We start from the raw sequence: 25,591 nt of genomic DNA on the forward strand, positions 1-25,591 counted from the left end.
GCACTTTGTTTCTTTTGCATCAAAAATGTGAATACTTTGTTCATGAATTATGTATTAGTACTATTAGCAGTGGCTTATATACAGTACCTCATCCCAATTACCAGGCTTCTGGGCTCTTTCATGGCAACGGTTGAAATGTCTCTGAATTGCTCTCATTGTTCTTATTATACAATTCAGAGACTTTTCAACCAATAAAGAGCCCTGTGTGTTGTGACAGTTACCTGATTTCAAATCCCCTGCCCTGATCCTGGGGAGATTCTCAATCGGTTTTGCTAACTCCTCCGTCCTGACCATGGGGAGATTCTCAATCGGTTTTGTTAACTCCTCCGTCCTGATCATGGTGATTGCTTTATCTTTCTCCTCAGAGGGAGGCTCCCTGCCTTCCTGGTAATGACCTGCTGCTGACCGGCTCCATAGCCTTTATTGATTTGTTGACAGGTAACTGTCACGACACACAGGGTTTTATTGATCACTCAAGTATGGAAAATCTTTAAATCAATTACCCAGCAGCCACCACCCTGGCCAAATGGCTACTAGTGTGATGTTGATGACCAAATATTCACAATAATAGTTACTTGAGGCACTAAAACTAAATCCATTTTTCAAACACTGTGGTTTATGAATGGAGCAAAGGTTGGAATGAGTGACATCATGTTGGTGCCTGGTAGCTTTCTTTGAATAGGAACCACAAATAATTGTGTTTTCTTTCCACCATTCCTGTTTGACCGCATGGTCAAAAATTAAAATACGATCTGTCCATTCCTTTTATTAATCCAAATTAAACAGATTGTCAATCTAATGGAGGGAGCGGGTACCATGACTCTTGCCTTGGGAGATACTACCATCTTCTGGGTAGAATATAGAACATCATATGAGAAAATTGTATCTCTCGTGGACAGACTACACATCTGACTAATTACGTGAGATTTTAGTTCTGGATTAACCGAGATGACTGACAATTAAACATTACATTTTTACTGATCGGACAGTTGGATTACCATTTGAACATAAAACAGCAGTTTGTTATGTTGTATGTCATTCTAAATAATACAAATACATTACTAATTACTAAATAATGAATGGTCACTTGAAAGTAATATCCACATTAATATTTGATACATTTCTGTCACTGTGATTGATCACTGAAATACTACTTGAGTGATCAGATCATCTTGATACATCTTAATCTATGTATTCCATGCATTTTGCTATTAATGCATTCATACAGAGGTGTCACCAGAGACGGAAGAGGAAGGACATATCCTATTCCCAAATGTTTTCTGCTTCATATACAGCCACCCCGTTAAGCAGACCGGAACTGACCTTTTTTAATGGTAAAAGGCCTGAGTGGGACATCTTAATTCATCCACCATCTTTGGTGTCACTCACTTAAACCACTTCCTGAATGTCTTTGCAATACATTTACTACAGGAGGCCAGGGATTGGCCGGCCTGTGTAGACTTGTTCCTCCCCATCAGCAGAACCATTCCTGCCCCTCCTCAAACAGGAGACTCCTCCTCCGCCCTCATCGACCCCTCTCATCTGCTGCCCGTATGTGTACTCTGTGCTCCGAGTTGTTCCACTGGGCGACATTCCCTCTTCTCTGCCTGTGACTGACTGCAGAGGGATGAGGCTCCCTCAGTAGCAAGGCCCAATGCAGCACACCAAACAGACCCCAACCCAGCCAGGCAAGATCTGGAGTTACTGAGTCAGTCTGAGCCCATCTGAAACAAGCCAAGCAGTGTGCTGCTGCTATTGTTGCTCTGCCTGAGGTAAGTCAGCACTATTTTCATCAAAGTCCAGACAGACAGTCCAGCGGTTTGTTTAGTACTAGTGTATAATGTTAATTAGTCTATGTTCAGTGAACATTCTACAAGAGAACACAGAAGGGAGGATGTTACAGTATAGAATATATATATATCAGGGAGGGCAGTGTTACGGGAGGTCAGTATGAATATATATCTCAGGGGAGCGATGTTATCGGGAGGATGTCAGATGTATATCTCTCGGGAGGGCAGGATCGGGAGGATGCAGTATAGAATATATATATCAGGGAGGATGTTACAGTATAGAATATATACTCGGGGGAGTCGAGCTCAGGGAGGATGTTACAGTATAGAATATATATCTCAGGGAGGATGTTACAGTATAGAATATATATATCAGGGAGGATGTTATAGTATAGAATATATATTTCAGGGAGGATGTTACAGTATAGAATATATCAGGGAGGATGTTACAGTATAGAATATATATCTCATGGAGGATGTTACAGTATAGAATATATATCTCAGGGAGGATGTTACAGTATAGAATATATATCTCAGGGAGGATGTTACAGTATAGAATATATATATCAGGGAGGATGTTACAGTATAGAATATATATATCAGGGAGGATGTTACAGTATAGAATATATATATCAGGGAGGATGTTACAGTATAGAATATATATCTCATGGAGGATGTTACAGTATAGAATATATCAGGGAGGATATTACAGTATAGAATATATATCTCATGGAGGATATTACAGTATAGAATATATATCTCATGGAGGATGTTACAGTATAGAATATATATCTCAGGGAGGATGTTACAGTATAGAATATATATCTCAGGGAGTATGTTACAGTATAGAATATATATATCAGGGAGGATGTTACAGTATAGAATATATATCTCATGGAGGATGTTACAGTATAGAATATATATCTCAGGGAGGATGTTACAGTATAGAATATATATCTCAGGGAGGATGTTACAGTATAGAATATATATATATCAGGGAGGATGTTATAGTATAGAATATATCAGGGAGGATATTACAGTATAGAATATATATCTCAGGGAGGATGTTACAGTATAGAATATATATATATCAGGGAGGATGTTATAGTATAGAATATATCAGGGAGGATGTTACAGTATAGAATATATCAGGGAGGATATTACAGTATAGAATATATATCTCATGGAGGATGTTACAGTATAGAATATATATCTCAGGGAGGATGTTACAGTATAGAATATATATCTCAGGGAGGATGTTACAGTATAGAATATATATATCAGGGAGGATGTTACAGTATAGAATATATATCTCATGGAGGATGTTACAGTATAGAATATATATCTCAGGGAGGATGTTACAGTATAGAATATATATCTCAGGGAGGATGTTACAGTATAGAATATATATCTCAGGGAGGATGTTACAGTATAGAATATATATATATCAGGGAGGATGTTATAGTATAGAATATATATATCAGGGAGGATGTTACAGTATAGAATATATCAGGGAGGATATTACAGTATAGAATATATATCTCATGGAGGATGTTACAGTATAGAATATATATCTCAGGGAGGATGTTACAGTATAGAATATATATCTCAGGGAGGATGTTACAGTATAGAATATATATATCAGGGAGGATGTTACAGTATAGAATATATATCTCATGGAGGATGTTACAGTATAGAATATATATCTCATGGAGGATGTTACAGTATAGAATATATATCTCAGGGAGGATGTTACAGTATAGAATATATATCTCAGGGAGGATGTTACAGTATAGAATATATATCTCATGGAGGATGTTACAGTATAGAATATATATCTCATGGAGGATGTTACAGTATAGAATATATATCTCAGGGAGGATGTTACAGTATAGAATATATATCTCATGGAGGATGTTACAGTATAGAATATATATCTCAGGGAGGATGTTACAGTATAGAATAAATATATATCAGGGAGGATGTTACAGTATAGAATATATATATATCAGGGAGGATGTTACAGTATAGAATATATATATATATCAGGGAGGATGTTACAGTATAGAATATATATCTCATGGAGGATGTTACAGTATAGAATATATATCTCAGGGAGGATGTTACAGTATAGAATATATATCTCAGGGAGGATGTTACAGTATAGAATATATATCTCAGGGAGGATGTTACAGTATAGAATATATATATATCAGGGAGGATGTTATAGTATAGAATATATATCTCAGGGAGGATGTTACAGTATAGAATATATCAGGGAGGATATTACAGTATAGAATATATATCTCATGGAGGATGTTACAGTATAGAATATATATCTCAGGGAGGATGTTACAGTATAGAATATATATCTCAGGGAGGATGTTACAGTATAGAATATATATATCAGGGAGGATGTTACAGTATAGAATATATATCTCATGGAGGATGTTACAGTATAGAATATATATCTCATGGAGGATGTTACAGTATAGAATATATATCTCAGGGAGGATGTTACAGTATAGAATATATATCTCAGGGAGGATGTTAAAGTATAGAATATATATCTCATGGAGGATGTTACAGTATAGAATATATATCTCATGGAGGATGTTACAGTATAGAATATATATCTCAGGGAGGATGTTACAGTATAGAATATATATCTCATGGAGGATGTTACAGTATAGAATATATATCTCAGGGAGGATGTTACAGTATAGAATAAATATATATCAGGGAGGATGTTACAGTATAGAATATATATATATCAGGGAGGATGTTACAGTATAGAATATATATATATCAGGGAGGATGTTGCAGTATAGAATATATATATCTCAGGGAGGATGTTACAGTATAGAATATATATCTCAGGGAGGATGTTACAGTATAGAATATATATATCAGGGAGGATGTTACAGTATAGAATATATATCTCATGGAGGATGTTACAGTATAGAATATATCAGGGAGGATATTACAGTATAGAATATATATCTCATGGAGGATGTTACAGTATAGAATATATATCTCAGGGAGGATGTTACAGTATAGAATATATATCTCAGGGAGGATGTTGCAGTATAGAATATATATCTCAGGGAGGATGTTACAGTATAGAATATATATCTCAGGGAGGATGTTACAGTATACAATATATATCTCAGGGAGGTTGTTACAGTATAGAATATATATCTCAGGGAGGATGTTACAGTATAGAATATATATCTCAGGGAGGATGTTATAATGTAGATTATATCTCTCAGGGAGGATGTTACAGAGTGTAGAGGACATATCTCAGTCCATGTGTAACTGGTAGAAAGGGAGGGTGCCGCAGGAAATCAGAGTCATATGATAGTGCAGCACTGACTGGCAAATCAGCAGGAAAACAGCAGAAATGTTACTGACACTGTCAGTGGACACAATGGACTCCACAGTCCTGGTTCCTGCTTGCTTCTGAAAATACAAGAAGGCTGTTCCGCCTGTAGAATTAGGAAATGGAATAGGCAAGTTAATAGAATCTGTATGTTTCCACGGAACAATGTTCCGCTTATTTAGTTAATGGATCTAAGACCAACATATTTATAACCATATTGCTCGGATTTATTACATTGTTTATCATTTTGTTTATCTCTTTCCATGAGCTCATGACATGCTGTGTTATGGTCCAGATTCAAAACTAAGGGCAATAAAGTGCACATTATACTGTGTCAGAATATTCCTGTTTTATGTTGGTCTGTGACCAACTGACACTGTGTGGGCCTCAGTTCGCCCTCGGGCACATAAATCAGTTATTTCCCCTTCAATTTCATGATTTTGGTTTTGCATGAATTATAATTTACATTTCACAGTCATTATTCTCTCATGGGGAGAATGTGTGTGATGCTTTTTCTAAGGCTGTTGTTGGCATCCCTGTATTTGTGTAACACTTCGACTTCTCTCCTCTCTTACTGCAGACTAAATAGTTGTTTGTCCAGGTCCCAGGACCATCTTGGGTTGAAGTGATCTTCACCATGTATTCCCCTCAGAGTTTACATCGCTGGGGCATCACTCATACTGAGAGCATGGAGCGACTTGCATACAGTCAAGGTAAACAAAAGCAGATAGCCTATCATTTCTTCTCAATTATATTGTGCCCACTCTTTTTTTTAACTGAGGATTACAGACACAGACTTGGAAAAACTGGAATCCTACTAAAAGGCTCCATTGAATTATGAAAACTATCCATTCCAGATCATTTATTAACTTTAGAGGGACATGCATCAAGTTTATCTAGTGACCATTTTTATTCATTACTTAGTAAGATTATTAATTTCTGCGAACTTTTGATGACAAGAAATATTCATGTTTGATCAACACTTCTATGTTCTCTAAACGCTGTATAGAGCTAGGCAAGTTTACTAATTGTTTTATTAATATTTAATTACTTAAATCAGATTTTATTTTACTCCATTTAAATAATTGATACCTGTACATATCATTATATTATACAGTACTTCAAATTGTATGCAGAAAGAACTAGATTTCTTCCAGCCCGCGGTAGAGGGTAGCACAATCCCAAGTATCTCACGCCATTACGTAGTGCATTTGTGTGCGTTTTTGACGCCACCCATACGGACCTGAGGGATTCGGCTTCATAGGATCTGTACACTCTGCGGCGAATAAGGGATCATCATTTGTCATTGATGCCTGTGAAAGCGGCGTTCACACTTAGAATGTAGACGACATTTGATAGGCATTATAGTGTTGGAATTGGATGATTTAGCAATGCTATCCCAGACATTTCTGCAACAATGGTCGCCAGGTGAATTGTCCGTATGATATTTCGACGATGGCGACACCTGCAGAGCACGACCTTGTATTAGCTGAAGCAGAGAGCAACAAAGAGAAGTCTCAAGTATTCGGAATCCTTAGGTTTCAGGAAGAAAAATCGGCCGGTGAAAAAGCTAGCACCACCACGACCATGAGAGCCGGGGACGGGAGATGGCAGGCACCCATATTTGCACTAGCCAGGAAAGCATCAGAGACCTTTTCAGGAAGCAGCAGTCATGTTTTGGCGAAGGTAGCGGAACCCACATCTTTTGTAAACGAATGGAGTGCCCAAGGTAATTTGGAGTTATGTGCTCATCTTGTTTTGTTGTTGGATTTTGCATAGATCAACACAGCTGTCGTGTCATCCCGTCCCTGCTCCAAACGTGTTGCTACAGTATCAAATGCATATATGTCGGTCATTGTTGATTGTGCGACATGCATCTATTTTTCTGCGTGAGCAGAATTATTCTCTTATCAATTCAACTCACTCACTGTCAAATTGTGATAACCTCATGATGTTTTTGTGCGATTAACCAATAGCTAGTTAGAACCACACCCCGTGTTCATATGGTGATCCAGATGCGATGCTTGCTGCAGTTCCTTTGGGTGATTCAGACCTGCTGCGTCCCTTGTGGAGTGGGAATAGGCCTGTAACACACAGATTGCACATTAACAGATCTCTCACCTACTGACTACTCTGATCTGAAGCAGAATAGCAACATGATAGATGGCATCATTTGCCCCATGTGTCAGTTGCATATTTACAGCTAAAGGCCAGTGCAAAACTCTTTCTGATCGATGTTTTCTTCTGGTTCGATCAGAAATAGTAATGAAACACTCATCATACATTTAGTTGATTAGAAAAGGTTATTTATTAGCCAGGATGAAACCCAATAACGTGCCAACATACGTGTCATGTCTGTACAACACATATTGCAGAGAACTATGAAATGGAACTATGAAATGTGAGATGATGAATTGATGACTGTTTATTGACATAATGTAGATAGGCATTACAGATGTCAACATGTGCTGTATGTATGTATGTATGTATGTATGTATGTATGTATGTATGTATGTATGTATGTATGTATGTGTGCACCACTATGCAAAACATAATGGCATGGCTCTTTGTTGACATACTATAGGTAGTGTTTGAATTGACCATTCCCAAATGTGGGTCTGTTTCCTTCCCTCTCCAGCTCTGCGGGACCCTATGTCGATGGAGAGAACCAACTTGCTGAACATGGCCAAGCTCAGCATCAAAGGCCTGATCGAGTCGGCCCTCAGTTTTGGACGCACCCTGGACTCCGACTACCCCCCACTCCAGCAGTTCTTTGTTGTCATGGAGCACTGCCTCAAACATGGCCTCAGAGGTATTCACTTATCATAGTTACCATGGTGCAGAACTAGTTGAATCCCATTCATAATGTTGACACGATCAGCTCATGGACACATTTTTATTACATAATGATTTGTTATGTTCATTAACCAACACATACTGTATCATCCTCGATGCCCACTGTTGGCAGGATGTGCCGAAATATATAAATATGCTATAATCTCCCCTTTCCCATTATTTTCTTGATAGTTAAAAGTTGCAACATAATATTTTCTCCAGTGTGTTGTGTAACATTACCTATGAGATAAGGCTCAATGTTTATTCTTGCACCCGCAGTGAAGAAGTCATTTCTTGGATACAACAAGTCTCTGTGGGGTCCTCTAGAGATGGTGGAGAAGTTGTGTCCCGAGGCAGGAGAGATCGCAGCCAGCGTCAGGGACCTACCAGGACTAAAGTATGGTACCAGAAGAGAGAGAGAGAGATGACTGTAGCTGACATTTCTATGTAGAAAAATGGAGGGATTAACTTCTTGATTAGGGCTTGATTCAATCCATATCGCCGAAGTTCAGCGACGTAGCACGCTTGAAGTTTTAAGGTAATTTCGGATTGAGCCGACATATGCAGTATTTACCTTGAATGCAGTCTCCGCTAATGAGGGAACATTGGCTTTAAATGTCAATCAAGCTGCAAAGCTGATCTTCATCGATACCGATTGAATCGAGCCTTAAAAAGCCTTTATTTTCGTGGCATTTAGTTAGAAATAGTTAAGAACAAGACAAACAGGCCAATGCATTTGGGCATGGTGTCAGCCTTCATCTTTACGCCCTGAAACAGGCTGACACCATGCCCAAACACGTTGGCTTTTGTTTGTCATGTTTTTCGGTTAACTAAGGGGTTTACACATTTGAGCTCACCAGAACAGTGTCCTTTCTTCTCAGAAATGTATATTTTATGAACTTTGTGTTCACGTTGGTTTTGTTTACATTTGTAGGCCCTAATGACCACTACGGTTCACTGCAAGCAGAAAGTGTACTACAAGTTTAAAAGCACTAGGCCTAATTGGAACCCTGTGTTCACTGCTAAAGAGAAACTTGAGCCAGAACAAGGAAGTGCCTCAAAGTATTTTTGTACTTTCGCTTCGTGTTTTTCATTAAGACTGAAACTCTGGTGAAGCATCATTTCAGCCCAGATTGTAAAGGGAACCACATATAGAAAGGTTAAGACATACAGTGCATTCGGAAAGTATTCACATTGTGTTACGTTACAGCCATTTTCTAAAATTGATTAAATGTGATTCCCCCCCCCCCCCCCCCCCCCCCCTCATCAGTCTACACACATTAATGACAAAGCAAAAACAGGTTTTTCATTTTTTTTGCTAATTAAAAAGCAACAGTAATAATAATAATGAAATATGACATTTACATAAGTATTCAGACCCTTTACTCAGTACTTCGTTGAAGCACCTTTGGCTGCGATTACAGCTTAGATTATTCTTGGGTATGACACTACAGGCTTGGCACACCTGTATTTGGGGAGTTTCTCCCATTCTTCTCTGCAGATTCTCTCAAGCTCTGTCAGGTTGGATGTGCAGGTCACTGCACAGCTATTTTCAGGTCTCTCCAGGGATGTTCGATTGGGTTCAAGTCCAGGCTCTGGTTGGGCCACTCAAGGACATTCAGGGACTTGTCCTGAAGCTACTCCTGCCTTGTCTTGGCTGTGTGGTTAGGGTTGTTGTCCTGTTGGAAGGTGAACCTTCACCCCAGTCTGAGGTCCTGAGCTCTCTGGAGCAGGTTTTCATCAAGGATCTCTCTGTACTTTCCCTCGTTCATCTTTCCCTCGGTCCTGACTAGTCTCCCAGGTCCTACCGCTGAAAAATCCCCACAGCATGATGCTGCCACCAACATGCTTCACCGTAGGGATGGTGCCCGGTTTCCTCCAGAGGTGATGCTTGGCATTCAGGCCAAAGAGATCAATCTTGGTTTCATCAAACCAGAGAATCTTGTTTCTCATGGTCTGAGAGTCCTTTATGTTCCTTTTGGCAAACTCCAAGCGGGCTGTCATGTGCCATTTACTGAGGAGTGACTTCCGTCTGGCCACTTTACCATAAAGGCCTGATTGGTGGAGTGCTGCAGAGATGGTTGCCTCCCATTTCCACAGAGGAACTCTGGAGCTCTGACAGTGATCATCCGGTTCTTGGTCACCTCCCTGACCACGGCCCTTCTCCCCGATTGCTCAGTTTGGCCGTGTGGCCAGCTCTAGGAAGCGTCTTGGTGGTTCCAAACTTCTTCCATTTAAGAATGATGGAGGCCACTGTGTTCAGTGCTGCAGACATTTTTGGTACCCTTCCCTAGATCTGTGTCTCGACACAATCCTGTCTTGGAGCTCTACGGACAATTCCGTCGACCTCATGACTTGGTTTTTGCTCTGACATGCACTGTCAACTGTGGGACCTTTATATAGACAGGTGTGTGCCTTTCCAAATCATGTGAAATTAGGGCTGCGGTGACCGTATTACCACCACACCAGCGGTCACGAGTCCTGAAGGTAGTCAAATTCCATGTGATCGTTTAGTCATAGTAACTAGGCTTCTCCAAGCTCTGATGATGCTGATGGTCATTAGTAGCCTACCACACTTACTAACTGTCTGGTAGTCAGCACTCTATTGTCCCTCTAGTCACTCTGACATCAATGCAAATCTAATCTAAAATCTAATCAAACACTTCATGAGAGCCCATAAGCTCGTGTTGCGCAACATTTCTATAGGCTATGCAATTGTGTGAGAACTGAGTGATGGCCTCTTAAAAAGAGGAGGATCCCATCAGTTTTCTATAGGCTAGGCCTACTATATTTATTTCTCAACTTTCCTAATATTAAGCAAATATTAATCACATTGCTTATCTTTACAACAGGAGTATAGCCTACCTGGCTGGCATGAAAATAAACCACAGGAAAAGCATCCTCCATTCTCTATTTAAGTGCAGAGATGACATGTATTTTTTTCCCGCTGCCCCTGTTTCCCGACAGGTGCATGATAATGGTCCATTCTAAGTCAAAACAAATTTCACACATATATTATTTAGTATATGTAAAGACAAGATTAAATCAAGAATAGTGTGATCGGTGATAATATTAGCCTATCACTTGTGAATGATGCCCAGCTTAAGGCAAACTGCGCATTCTTTTTTTTCTTCTACTTTTTCAAATAATAGTCACACACCTCATGTAGTATAGGCCTATATGTTTTGATAAGGGTTGTAATCACAACTAAAGTGGCCAAATAACTTCTTTAAAATTAAGCACATTAATCTGCTTTACAACAGGTGTAGAGTCTAACTGGCATGCATACTGTATGCAGCACGTGAGTTTCAAGTTCTGGGAAGATCATTTTCACCATAAAAATGCACATTAATAAAAAAAAGCATTACATGGATAATCACATTTGTGGTCACTTTTGATAATGTTGTTTTCCACTAATGGAACATTTGCTCTTGACTGCCGTGTGCGCATTGCTGAGCTTATAATGTGAAGAAATATCCTGATAGTTTATCAACATTTTAAGCTAAAAAGTTCTGTTGTGTTAGCAACATTGCATCAAAAAGTTTTTTTGATGCTAGTGGTTGTGTTCATGTGGGATCTATCGCATCCCACAACTGTCCCAGACTATGTTTGGAATAATTATTTCTAGCACAGAATAGGTCAACTTTTGTACTATGGGGGATAGTAGATTGACATAGGCTAGTGCTTTTGCTATTCGTTAGGCCTAAAACTAAATGTGGACAGTTCTTGCAATATCTTCAATATGCACCTCAGATTTGGATAAGGACGCACGCAGTTGCGTCCCCGATGTGTCTGTCTTCATTTGAAAGACATCAAGTGCTTTTCAAATTGTGAATGAGTGACTGATGTAGTGTGTTCAGCCTGTGCACAACACAAAGCAGAGCTCATGCCTTTCAAGCAACTTTTTTCTAATCATCATTAGTCACATCATGCAGCCTTACAGTGTATTACAAATCAAAACATATATCCCAATGTTTGTAGAACAACTGAAGTTACATTAATAACTCTAAATTTAAGCATATAGGAATACCTATTTGTTAACGGCTCAACAAAGAATTGCGCACTCCCTCAAATCGTTTGGAGAAAACATCTTTGTTCAATTTTATTCTTCATACTATAAAATAATGCCACAGAATTCTAAGCAAATCTTGTCTGCTAAATGAACACGTGTAGCCCAAAGCCATTTGACATAGCCAGATCAGGACCTAACATAAGGACAACTCAGAGTATACTATTATGTTCTCCTGAAAAAGGCTACATTTTCTTTATATCGTGTTTCTTTAGACCTGTCTAAAATAAATAATGGGTTTATTGTGAAGGTGAAGGCTATATTACATGGATTTATTAGACTTTTTAAAATGTAGTTGTTCCAAAGGTCTGTATCAGTGGCTTGTAGGAAGCCAGGAGATGCTAAATGTATTTATGCTAATTAACAGTCAATTACCGTGAGACCGACAGTTATTTGCTTGACAATCACCGGCTGACAGAATGTTGTGACCGTCACAGCCCTATGGCCAGTCAATAGAATATATAACACAGGTGGGCTCCAATCAAGTTGTAGAAACAGCTTAAGGATGATCAATGGAAACAGGATGCACCTGAGCTCAATTTCGAGTCTCATAGCAAAGGGTCTGAAGACTTACCTTTTCAACAAAAAAAAAACATGTTTTTTTTATCTTTGTCATTATTTGATGAGGGGGAAAAATGATTCAATCCATTTTAGAATAAGGCTGTAACTTAACAAAATGAGAAAAAGGGAAGGGGTCTGAATACTTTGCACTGTATGTTCTATAACCTAGGAAAGCAAGCATACACATTTTCCTCTGTGTGCTATAAAGATGACTCAGCCGGGCTGTTAAACATTATGGAAACAACTTGCATGTCGATCATAAATCATGCACGCCACATCTAATGTCAACACACATACAGTACACCGTGTTTGGATGTTTTTATATGACTCATCCACTATTAAGTATTGTCCCCCTCCCAATGGGCCACTCTTCACTTTGAAATTAAATAGGAATATCATATATCAATATGTATTGTTGGACTAATGGCTGTAGTTTTTGTTCTGTTTATTGTAGGACTCCGCTGGGCAGAGCTCGGGCCTGGCTGCGTCTAGCTCTGATGCAGAAGAGGCTGGCTGATTACCTCCGCCTTCTGATCACCAGAAAGGACCTGCTAAGGTACTGGAAGGACTCCCAGTCTCAACTCACTCACACTGGTTTTTCTCACTCACATCTTCACCTCCATTCAAAGTCCTTGGGCCGGCAGACAGCCTCCTCGGTAGTGGTTCACCATCTGCTTCTCAGCAGACGAGACGCTAACACCTTCAGATGGGTAGAGGTGGTGTCAGTCATTTTCTATAAGAAAACTGATAGAATAAGCAGTGATGGTATATACAGTGCCTATCATAAGTATTCACCCCCCTTGAAGCTTCACATTTTATTGTTACAAAAGTGAAATTTCATTTTTAAAATATGGTGAATGATCTACACAAAACACTGTCAAAGTGGAGTGAAAAAAATCCACAGCATCATTATTAACTTGACCGTGCTAAATTTGTTATTGTTACCCATCTAGTAACAATAGGCTACCAACTGTAGCTCAGTTGGTAGAGCATGGCATTTGCAACGCCCGGGTTGTGGGTTCGATTCCCACGGGGGGCCAGTATTTAAAAAAAAAAAAATGTAATAAAATGTATGCACTCTACTGTAAGTCGCTCTGGATAAGAGCGTCTGCTAAATGACAAAAATGTAATGTAAATGCACTGCCCTTCTTTATTAGGCTTTCGCAAAGCTCCCTGGTCTTTGTAGTTGAATCTGTGTTTGAAATTCATTACTTGAATGAGAAACCTTACAGATGTTGTATGTATGGCGGACAGAGGACGAGGTAGTCATTCAAAAATCATGTCAACCCCTATTATTTCACACATTGTGAAGTCCATGTAACTTATTATGATTTGTTAAGCCAAATTTGACTCCTGAACTAATTTAGGCTTGCATTAACAAATGGGGTGAATACTTATGCAACAACTATATTTTAGTTATTAATTTGTAAACATTGTATGTGATGATGATTTGATGGGAAATATGTTTCGCTGTGCGTTTTGCACCCACAGTGATTTCTATGAGAATTCTGCTGTGATGGTAGAGGAGGAGGGTGCTGTCATCGTTGGCCTGCTGGTGGGACTCAATGTGATCGATGCCAACCTTTGTGTCAAGGGAGAAGACCTGGATACACAGGTGAGTCAACCCCCCCACTTCAGTCATTGTTCTAAATTCCCCATGACAGCCTTTTAAAATAGGCAAGTGAGAGGACACCTCAATGTTATTCAGGGTCCTACTCGCGGACGCAGGATCAGCGTTCCTTTCACCTCGTGGAGAGCACTCGTTTCATCCCAACAAACTAATCAAACTAGTATCTACAAATGTCAAAGCCCAAACAAATTAGTATAATCTAAACTGTTCAGCTGTGCTTCTAGTCTATTCAGATTTTAGCAGCAGACGTTTACACTCCAATTGTCTCAGCCCAATTTGAGAAGGAATATACTGGTCAAAGTTTATGCAGAAATGTTCAATAATACTGGCTGTGTGACATTTTACATTTCTTAGGTTGGGGTCATTGACTTCTCCATGTACTTGAAAAATGACATTGATGACTACAGAAGTGAAGAAAGGTAAAGTAGATACTCTTGTTACTTTAACGAGATGGAATATATCCATTAAAATATATCTACTACACATTGTCTTGGATACGCTGAGAAAGATACAAGTACAGTTGAAGTCGGAAGTTTACATATACTTAGGTTGGAGTCATTAAAACTCGTTTTTCAACCACTCCACAAATTTCTTGTTAGCAAACTATAGTTTTGACAAGTCGGTTAGGACATCTACTTTGTGCATGACACAAGTGATTTTTCCAACAACTGTTTACAGACAGATTATTTCACTTATAATTCACTATATCACAATTCCAGTGGGTCAGAAGTTTACATACACTAAGTTGACTGTGCCTTTAAACAGCTTGGAAAATTCCAGTAAATTGTCATGGCTTTAGAAGCTTCTGTTAGGCTAATTGACATCATTTGAGTCAATTGGAGGTGTATCTGTGGATGTATTTCAAGACCTACCTTCAAACTCAGTGCCTCTTTGCTTGACATCATGGGAAAATCAAAAGAAATCAGCCAAGACTTCAGAAAAAAAATTGTAGACCTCCACAAGTCTGGTTCATCCTTGGGAGCAATTTCCGAACGCCTGAAGTTACTACGTTCATCTGTACAAACAATAGTACGCAAGTATAAACACCATGGGACCACGCAGCCGTCATACCGCTCAGGAAGGAGACGCGTTCTGTCTCCAAGAGATGAACGTACTTTGGTGCGAAAAGGGCAAATCAATCCCAGAACATCCGCAAAGGACCTTGTGAAGATGCTGGAGGAAACGGGTACAAAAGTATTTATATCCACAGTAAAACGAGTCCTATATCGACATGACCTGAAAGGCCACTCAGCAAGGAAGAAGCCACTGCTCCAAAACTGCCATAAAAAATCCAGACTACGGTTTGCAACTGCACATGGGGACAAAGATCGTATTTTTTGGAGAAATGTCCTCTAGTCTGATAACACAAAAATAGAACTGTTTGGCCATAATGACCATCGTTACATTTGGAGGAAAAGGGGGATGCTTGCAAGCCGAAGAACACCATCCCAACCGTGAAGCACGGGGGTGGCAGCATCATGTTGTGGGGGTGCTTTGCTGCAGGAGGGACTGGTGCACTTCACAAAATAAATGGCATCATGAGGATGGAAAATTATGTGGATATATTGAAGCAACATCTCAAGACATCAGTCAGGAAATTAAAGCTTGGTTGCAAAAGGGTCTTCCAAATGGACAATGACCCCAAGCATTCTTACAAAGTTGTTGCAAAATGGCTTAAGGACAACAAAGTCAAGGTATTGGAGTGGCCATCACAAAGCCCTGACCTCAATCCTATAGAAAATTTGTGGGCAGAACTGAAAAAACGTTTGCGAGCAAGGAGGCCTACAAACCTGACTCAGTTAGTTACACCAGCTCTGTCAGGAGGAATGGGCCAAAATTCACCCAACTTATTGTGGGAAGCTTGTGGAAGGCTACCCGAAATGTTTGACGCAAGTTAAACAATTTTAAAGGCAATGCTACCAAATGATGAAAGAAATAAAAGATGAAATAAATCATTCTCTCTACTATTATTTTGACATTTCACATTCTTAAAATAAAGTGGTGATCCTAACTGATCTAAGATAGAGATTTTTTTTAGTACAATTAAGTTTCAGGAATTGTGAAAAACTAAGTTTAAATGTATTTGGCTAAGGTGTATTTTAAACTTCCGACTTCAACTGTATATCAAAATACTTAACACTTTCGAACATAAATGTTCTCTTTTCTGATTTATCGTCCATGATTTGTTTTCCCAATAGAAATGGTCAAATAGCAGCCATCCTGGACCAGAAGAACTACGTTGAAGAATTAAACAGGCAGCTTAAGTAAGTGTATTTATCTTTTTTCTTTACCATACTGTATCATTGTGATTTTTTTTTTTGTGTGTGTGTGTGTGTGTCTGTGTGTGTGTGTGTGTGTGTGTGTGAGATAATTGCTCAACTGTGTTTTGTGCTGCGGAACTCTTATTTAGACCAAGTTATTGGCACTGGTTACGCAAATAAAGATGTCTCTTCTCTTCTATAGTCTTATGCTCATTGCACAACCTCAACCTCTAAAGAACTCAAGCTCACTAGTTCAACTGCAGGAAATGTAATTCTAAAAGACAATGAAAGTACTCGTGTTTTGTGAGGACGTTAACTCATGTTCTTTAATGAGGACCTTTTAAAGTCTGTTTTAAACATGCGATACTTGAAGCAGTGTGCTTCTTCAAACACCTGTTGTGAGAGACTAAATACGAAATGGCACTAAATTAGCACTTGTATCTTTGGCACAGTTCTTCAGTACACGGCTTACAAGGGAGGGTCGATAACTTGGAGAAATCAAACTCTAAACTCATTGAGGAGGTATGGCAAAGTCTCTCATTAATACAGTACTAACATTACAAATAATTGACCATTTTATACATCTGATTTGGTATTCATTTGAACTTCTTTTCATTGTAGCTGGCGATTGCAAAAAACAACATAATCAAACTACAAGAGGAGAATCATCAGCTTAGAAATGAGAACACTATTATTCTCATGAAAGCTCAGCAGCAACTTGAGGTATGCCTTTTACAATGTCCTGTTCTCTCTCTGTCAGTCAAATGTAAAACCGTGTTCCTCATTTGTAGTGTTTGTGGTATTAGGAATTGTGGGTTTGGACTAATCCACTAATGTCACCTCTGTTGACGTGTCACTGTCTGTCAGGTGACCCAGGTGGACGTGGACGTGGAGCTGGACACCTTCAAGAAGTCGAGGCAGGGCCTGGACGAGATGTACAACGAGGCCAGGAGGCAGCTCAGGGAGGAGTGTCAACTACGCCAGGTCTGTCATCATCAAGCATTTCCCCTTGATCATTTTTCTATATGGGGCACATTTTCAGTTGAAACCCATTGAAGCCAATGTTTTTTTTTCTAGGCAGAGGAAGCAGCTAATGTAGAAAGGGGAGACTCACCTTTACAATAGAGGAAACATTGCCAATATAAGCCAATGCAGAATTCTGAAATGGTCATCTTTGGTTGTAAGGAGCATTCAGTAGCATGGTCTGTGTGAGAAAGGTCAGTGCTTTACAGTTGAGCAGGATTTGGGGTGACGGACAGCTGTTCTCCTTGTCCCCCACTGTAGGATGTGGAGAATGAGTTGGTGGTGCAGGTGAGCATGAAGCAGGAGATGGATCTGGCCATGAAACTGTTGGAGAAGGACATCCACGAGAAGCAGGACACACTGATCGGCCTGCGCCACCAGCTGGACGAAGTCAAGGCCATCAACGTGGAAATGTACTCAAAAATGCAGGTGCCGTGGAACTTTTTGTGTGGCAAATTTTACTGGTGCTTTTGTGCATAGAGTAGGCTATGTTGTTTATGTTATCAGGTTATGTTCCAGTGACTGTACTGATCTAATGGCTTTGCTGTGTTGTCGACCAGACTTCCGATGACGGCATGAAACAGAAGAACGACATGATCACTCGTTTGGAGGAGAAGACCAATCAAATCACAGCAACCATGAAACAGCTGGAACAGAGGTAAGGGAGTTGACTTAAAATATCCTCTTCAATTATTTGAAGGTAATATTTAAGGCCTGGTTTCCTGGACACAGAGTAAATCTTTCCCTGGACTAAAAAGTACTTTCAATGGAGATTTATACTCTGGGACTAGGCTTAATCTGTGTGCAGGAAACCGGCCCAGTGGCATGCAAAGTATTTTCTCTTTTTGCATGTAGGTGTATTATGAATGTATGTTTTACCATATTACAAATCCATTTTGGAGCATTGACTTGGCTGTAGTCTTGTTGTGTGATGTGATGTGACCGTAGCTTTGTCATGTCTCAGTCAACATGGACCATCCCTCCCTTTCTCTTCCATTCGTTTAACGCCATCTTCTTTGTGATATTTCTATGAGAATACTTTGCTTAACAATTTCTTATTTATTTTGGTCAAATGGAAGTTCCCTGATATTGACTTCCTATTTCTCTTTTCTTTTCCTTCTTGTCTTTTATTGCTTCCATCTTTTACCCTCATACGTTTAATTTCATACATATTTCTACATCGATACACTTCCTGTTTTGTCTACTTGGTCTCAATAGTGATAAAGATTTGCTAAGCCAGACGCGAACGCTCGCCATGTCATTCGTAAAATGTGCCAGCGCAGACACTGAGCACCAATACAAGCTTGTTAAAGACATCTCTTTCTGAGCATTCAAACACAACCACTAACTCTCAGTAAACACTAGGCAGGGGATTTGTTCATATGTAGTATCGTAAAGTAATGGGTTGACTGTTCTTAAAAAGTTTGTTGGTTTTTTAATCAGTCTAATGTTAAGACGAGCTCCTTTCACTAAAGGAAGTTTTGTAGTGCATCCTGTTATTGTGGTACTGTAAAAGCTAATACACTCAAACATATCTGTAAGAGCAAATACTCTACTCATTATAGCCAATAAAAAGTATAATAATTGTCTTTTATCACATGAAACAATAAAGTTAGATGTTTTGAAATTGTGGTAGTGGAATGAATCTTTTAAAATAATTGCCAGCGTTAAATCAGCTCCCTGATTGTGTCCATAGAAATGTTACAAACTGTCCTGCCACTGTCTGACCATCTTCTCTTTAGAATGGTCTGCCTGTAGATGTCTGACCATCTTCTCTTCAGAATGGTCTGCCTGTAGATGTCTGACCATCTTCTCTTCAGAATGGTCTGCCTGTAGATGTCTGACCATCTTCTCTTCAGAATGGTCTGCCTGTAGATGTCTGACCATCTTCTCTTCAGAATGGTCTGCCTGTAGATGTCTGACCATCTTCTCTTCAGAATGGTCTGCCTGTAGATGTCTGACCATCTTCTCTTCAGAATGGTCTGCCTGTAGATGTCTGACCATCTTCTCTTCAGAATGGTCTGCCTGTAGATGTCTGACCATCTTCTCTTCAGAATGGTCTGCCTGTAGATGTCTGGCCATCTTCTCTTTAGAATGGTCTGCCTGTAGATGTCTGACCATCTTCTCTTTAGAATGGTCTGCCTGTAGATGTCTGACCATCTTCTCTTCAGAATGGTCTGCCTGTAGATGTCTGACCATCTTCTCTTTAGAATGGTCTGCCTGTAGATGTCTGACCATCTTCTCTTCAGAATGGTCTGCCTGTAGATGTCTGACCATCTTCTCTTTAGAATGGTCTGCCTGTAGATGTCTGACCATCTTCTCTTTAGAATGGTCTGCCTGTAGATGTCTGACCATCTTCTCTTCAGAATGGTCTGCCTGTAGATGTCTGGCCATCTTCTCTTCAGAATGGTCTGCCTGTAGATGTCTGACCATCTTCTCTTCAGAATGGTCTGCCTGTAGATGTCTGACCATCTTCTCTTCAGAATGGTCTGCCTGTAGATGTCTGACCATCTTCTCTTTAGAATGGTCTGCCTGTAGATGTCTGACCATCTTCTCTTTAGAATGGTCTGCCTGTAGATGTCTGACCATCTTCTCTTTAGAATGGTCTGCCTGTAGATGTCTGACCATCTTCTCTTTAGAATGGTCTGCCTGTAGATGTCTGACCATCTTCTCTTCAGAATGGTCTGCCTGTAGATGTCTGACCATCTTCTCTTCAGAATGGTCTGCCTGTAGATGTCTGACCATCTTCTCTTCAGAATGGTCTGCCTGTAGATGTCTGACCATCTTCTCTTTAGAATGGTCTGCCTGTAGATGTCTGACCATCTTCTCTTCAGAATGGTCTGCCTGTAGATGTCTGACCATCTTCTCTTTTAGAATGGTCTGCCTGTAGATGTCTGACCATCTTCTCTTTAGAATGGTCTGCCTGTAGATGTCTGACCATCTTCTCTTCAGAATGGTCTGCCTGTAGATGTCTGACCATCTTCTCTTCAGAATGGTCTGCCTGTAGATGTCTGACCATCTTCTCTTCAGAATGGTCTGCCTGTAGATGTCTGGCCATCTTCTCTTTAGAATGGTCTGCCTGTAGATGTTTGGCCTCCCCCTTTTCTTTTGCCAGTTTGTCCCATTGCATCCCAACCCCCTGCACCCCTTTTTCCTTGTGATTGGAGCCTCAGTTTTACCCAGTTGGTTTGAATTACACCAGATTACAGGAGGTTGATCGGGACCGCTGGACCGCAGAAGATGGAGCGCGCAAATTCAAGCAGGACTTTGTCAACAAAGCCGACAGCCTCCAAAAGCAGGTAGCCCAGAGAGAGAAGCAGAGGTAAGTACACATACATACGCTATATTTACAGCAGCTCTTAGCACTTGTTCCTTCTATATAATAAATATATTGTTTGTCTCTGCACCAAAATGAAGATTTGGGTCTCTATTCAGTCCGTATACCGGAAATTCAGCGTTACAGTGTGATTTGAAATTTAAAGGCAGTGTTCCCGTGCTAGCGAAGAGTGCTTTTATGGTAAATGCTACAAATGTCGACTCAGTCGGAAATTACTTTTAAATGTTTAGCGCCAATCTTCAGCGATACAGACTGAACAGAGTTATCCGGGATGTTGTTCCTGTTGTAGGTTGCAGCTGGAGACAGACTTAAAGATTGAGAAGGAGTGGCAGCAGACCTTACAAAACAACCTGGAGAGGGAACGAGACATCGTCGCCCAGCTCAGTGCTGAAGCCCAGCAAATAAATGGGCTTAAAAAGGTTTGTGAGGGTTCCTCGTAGAGCTTTTTGTGACATTGTGGCATTTAAAAAGTATTATGTTCAACATATTTTCCATTTTACGTTGTGTCACAGGGATAGAGTATATTTACACACAGTGGACTGACGTATTTGACATGTTTTTCTCCAGGAGTTCCACAGGCTGCAGGATGAGAACAGCCAGCTGACTGGAGTATGTGACGAACAGGAGCAGGCCCTGGAGGAGCTGGGATGCAAACTTAGCGAGTACTTGTCTATTTTAAACTCCTCGTTTGATGTATTTTTATTTAACACGGTCTGTCTTTCAAAAAGGAATGCAACCTCTTACCCCCATCAGTTAGAGAAATCTCAACGTATCTTTTCAGAAAGGAGTGGAAAGGAGCAACATGCTTTTATGTTGTGGAGGAGGGTCTATAATCACATTCATGATCCTTTTACATGCCTCTTGGCCTTAGTTAGTCCACATACTGTTGCAAAGTTCCAGTTAGGAATTTTGCCTGAATAAATTGAGTGACGTGAACTCTAAACTGATGCCTGGCTTTTCTTATTCTTAACACAGATCAAAACTTAAAATCGAGGACATAAAAGAGGCAAATAAAGCTCTTCAGGTAAGTGTTTCTCGAGTTCTACATTGGACTGAACTTTCACTTGAATAACAATCAGCCCATTTTTTTGTTCTTATGAAAACAACAGATCTACTAACCCGCATGTTGACCTTGGCCGATGCTGTTTCATGAGTCGCTTATCTAACAATCAAATATTCCAGGGGGGGCAGATCTGGCTGAAGGACAAAGACGCCAACATCTGTAAACTGTGTGAGAAGGAGTTCTCCATCTCTCGGAGAAAGGTTAGGTTAAACTCATTACATTTTTTGTGTGAAATTAATTGGGACAGTGCTTAACCAGCATGCAACACAAAAAGATGTGACATAGTTGCCATTCTAATTGTTAACCTATGTAAACCATAACGCACATCTTTTCCTTGCAGTGTACTTCTTGCCTAGATTAGCTGATTTGTGTTTTCAATGCGTCTCATTTCTCTAGCACCACTGTAGAAACTGTGGGGAGATCTTCTGCAATGCCTGCTCTGACAACGAGCTGCCCCTCCCCGCCTCGCCAAAACCAGTGAGGGTCTGTGATACGTGCCACGCCCTTCTTCTCCAACGCTGCTCCTCAAATGCCACATGAGATGCCTCCTTTCAGCCCCATCCACAGCTTTAACTCAGCCCCCCCGCTGTTCAGACTACCAGGAAACCTCTGAGCTTGTGTGACTGTTATCAGGTGTCAAGCATTTAGGTTCTCCTAGGTGTTGTCCTTTGTGTAACATGAGATTTGAGATGTTATATCTGTGACACTTATATGACACTAAGGCTGCGTTTAGACAGGCAGCCCAATTCTGATGTTTTTTTTCACTTTTCACCAATCATATCAGATATTTTGCCAATAATTGGGCAAAAGATCAGAATTGGGCTGCCTGTCTCCACAATAGACTAAAACCATGTGGGCAGCTGAGCATATCATTCCAAATCTCCAGTAAGAATATCAAGAGACGATGCAAAGTATGTTTCTCTACGGACGGAGGAATAGAGTGGTTGAGCCTGTTGTGATAAGCCGTCGAGTCATTGGACATAATCATATTTTGGTTTTGTTGAGTCGTGTTATTTCACTTGAATGTGGATGGTCTTACATGTTGTAATTCACATGTGCCTCTAATAAGCCAAAATACTGAATGAGTACCTTTCACAGATTTGTTTCTGCATGATAGAATGCAGGCACATTTCAGAAGTATGTTTACCAAAAGCACTAATGTTCCCAATGCTGCCTTGGTTATGAAGAAGAAACTACATGAAACAGCACAGCAAATGTATATGTTGTGCCTTTGATTACTGACTGAAAAACACAATATTAACTTAAGTAGGCCTAATTAATTATTAACTTAACAATAACTATAATTATCATTAAAATATACTGTAGCTACCTAACGTAGCAAATGATTACGTTTGGAAACACCCATCTTGTATTTATTTTTATAAAGTGGAAAAAATATTTCATTTCTGAGTATTTGTTGTTTTTCTGCACATTTTATTTGAATATTTGTCATACAAGTTTAAAATCGTGTATCACAAAGTGACAAATAATTTAAGATGTACTGTACATTCATTTGTGTGTACCAAATGATACACTTGCTGTATATTTTGTTTTGTATTCAATCAGCAAAACAATGTGTTTCAATGTATAATTTTCCAAAACTGGAATGAATACTTTTCATAAAAAATAAATAGATATGGTACATCTCACATAATCAAAATATATGCTGTTTGTCTTATCAGTTTTCAATATATTCTCTTGTTCACTAGATGCCAGTTACTTTGCAGTGCATCAAAGTTGTCCAGGTCCTGAGGCAGCAAACCATCCCCAAACCATCCCACTACCACCACCATGCTGGACCGTTGGTATGAGGTTCTTACTGTGTTTGTTTTTTGCCAGACATAATGGGACCCATTTCATCCAAAACTTTTGCATAAGTTTGCCAAGAAGCACCTGGATGATCATCAAGTCTCTTGGAAGAATTTTCTATGGACAGATGATTCAAAAGTTAGTTTTTGGATGACATGGGGTTCCATTATGCAAGCATGGTGATGGTTTGGGGATGCTTTGCTGCCTCAGGGCCCTGATGAATTGCCTTAATAGAAGGAACCATGAATTCTGCTCTGTATCAGATAATTCTACAGGAGAATGTCAGGCCATCTGTCTGTGAGCGCATGCATCAATACAATGATCCAAAACACAAGCAAGTTTACATGAAAATGGCTAAAAAGCAACACATTTTATGTTTTGGAATGGCCTAGTCAAAGTCCAGACCTAATCAATTGAGATATGGCAGGACTTGAAACGAGCAGTTAATGCTTGAAAACCCACAAATGTCGCTGAGTTAAAGCAGTTCAAATCAAATTTGACTTGTTACATGCGCCAAATACAACAGGTGTAGACCTTACAGTAAAGTGCTTATAAGGCCTTTAGCAACAATGCAGTTTTAAGAAAAATAAGTGTTAAAGTATTTACTAAAATACAATTTTTTTTTAAATAAATAAAGAATAAAAATGCATGCAAGAGTGGGCCAAAATTCCTCCACAGCGATGTGAGAGACTGATCAACAACTGCAGGAAGTATTTGGTTGCAGTCATTGCAGCTAAAGGTGACACAACCAGTTATTGAGTGGAAGAAGGCAATTTCTTTTTCACACAGGGGAATTGGGTGATGCATGACTTTGTTAAATAATTTTTATTTTTATTGTTATTTGTAAACTCAGGTTCCCTTTATCTAAAATTAGGTTTTGGTTGAAGATCTGATAACATTCAATAAAAAATATGCAAAAATAGAGAATCTGAATGGGGGCAAATACTTTTTCACGGCACTGTATGATATGGTCTTTAGAGTGGACTCAGCTTGTAAATTCAAGGTAGGTTTTCCATGAAAATATTACACAATACACACTGCACCATTCTATGACATCAATCACCTGAATAGGGCCTGAAACACACATCTTGTGTCTGATTTGTGAAAACCGCTCTTGCAAATGAATGGGGAAAATACTTTAGGGCAGGGAGAGGTGAGGAGGGCTCCAGTCTTCAGCGAAGGGAGAGGTATGGAGGGCTACGTCATCTCTAATCATGTACAGTTTTACACTTTGGACTCTTCTCTGACACCTCCGCACTCGAACATTGACCCCCTGTGCTAGCAGGGGGTCAAAGCTTAACGTTTTCATTAAGCCCCACTTTAAGCTGTTTGACCACAGCTGTGAATTCTGTAATGAATGTATTGTAATGTTTTTAAAATTGCATAACTGCCTTAATTTTGCCGGACCCCAGTAGCTGTTGCCAAGAGGATCCATAATGAATACAAATACAAAAGACCAGCAACACTTCCTTTGACCTAGCTTTTTGTTCAAACTCTTTTGTATTCTAGGGACTCTAGTGAGTAGACTGGACCCTGGTTTTACGGACACAATTTATAGTTTTTTTCTGTACAGTGCTATACTTTTATGTGATGTATACAGTAGGCTACTTAAAGGCACAGTCAAATTAGTGTATGTAAACTTCTGACCTACTGGAATTGTGACAGTGAATTATAAGTGAAATAATCTTTAAACAATTGTTGGAAAAATTACTTGTGTCATAAACAAAGTAGATGTCCTAACCAACTTGCCAAAACGATAGTTTTTTAACAAGAAATTTGTGGAGTGGTTGAAAAACGAGTTTTAATGACTCCAACCTAAGTGTATGTAAAC

At 39.6% G+C, this 25,591-nt stretch overlaps 1 protein-coding gene across 4 annotated transcripts; it reads left to right on the forward strand.

Annotated features, from left to right (window-relative positions):
- Positions 1 to 1,592: 1,592 nt before the first annotated feature.
- Positions 1,593 to 23,019, forward strand: LOC100194859 (RUN and FYVE domain containing 2). 4 transcript variants are annotated; one of them, XM_014180117.3, is made up of 19 exons: positions 1,593 to 1,772; positions 5,753 to 5,885; positions 7,811 to 7,984; positions 8,287 to 8,404; positions 13,092 to 13,193; positions 14,129 to 14,252; positions 14,622 to 14,686; positions 16,466 to 16,531; positions 16,981 to 17,050; positions 17,150 to 17,251; positions 17,396 to 17,512; positions 17,813 to 17,980; positions 18,112 to 18,209; positions 20,754 to 20,873; positions 21,178 to 21,307; positions 21,456 to 21,550; positions 21,864 to 21,912; positions 22,071 to 22,151; positions 22,348 to 23,019. In XM_014180117.3, the coding sequence occupies exons 2-19, from the start codon at positions 5,810 to 5,812 to the stop codon at positions 22,489 to 22,491; spliced, it is 1,899 nt and encodes a 632-aa protein (XP_014035592.1). In that variant the 5' UTR covers positions 1,593 to 1,772; positions 5,753 to 5,809; the 3' UTR covers positions 22,492 to 23,019.
- Positions 23,020 to 25,591: the final 2,572 nt, after the last annotated feature.

The sequence above is a fragment of the Salmo salar genome, chromosome 28 (assembly GCF_965601325.2).
Source record: "Salmo salar chromosome 28, fSalSal1, whole genome shotgun sequence".
NCBI classification, from domain to species: domain Eukaryota; kingdom Metazoa; phylum Chordata; class Actinopteri; order Salmoniformes; family Salmonidae; genus Salmo; species Salmo salar.

Bases quoted from the DNA above. Each gene is read 5' to 3' on its own strand.
- LOC100194859 (XM_014180116.3), top strand. From the start codon at position 6,628: ATGGCGACACCTGCAGAGCACGACCTTGTATTAGCTGAAGCAGAGAGC. The intron at 17,051-17,149 runs GTATGGCAAAGT...TTTTCATTGTAG, and splicing joins ACTCTAAACTCATTGAGGAG to CTGGCGATTGCAAAAAACAA. The intron at 17,513-17,812 runs GTCTGTCATCAT...CCCCCACTGTAG, and splicing joins AGGAGTGTCAACTACGCCAG to GATGTGGAGAATGAGTTGGT.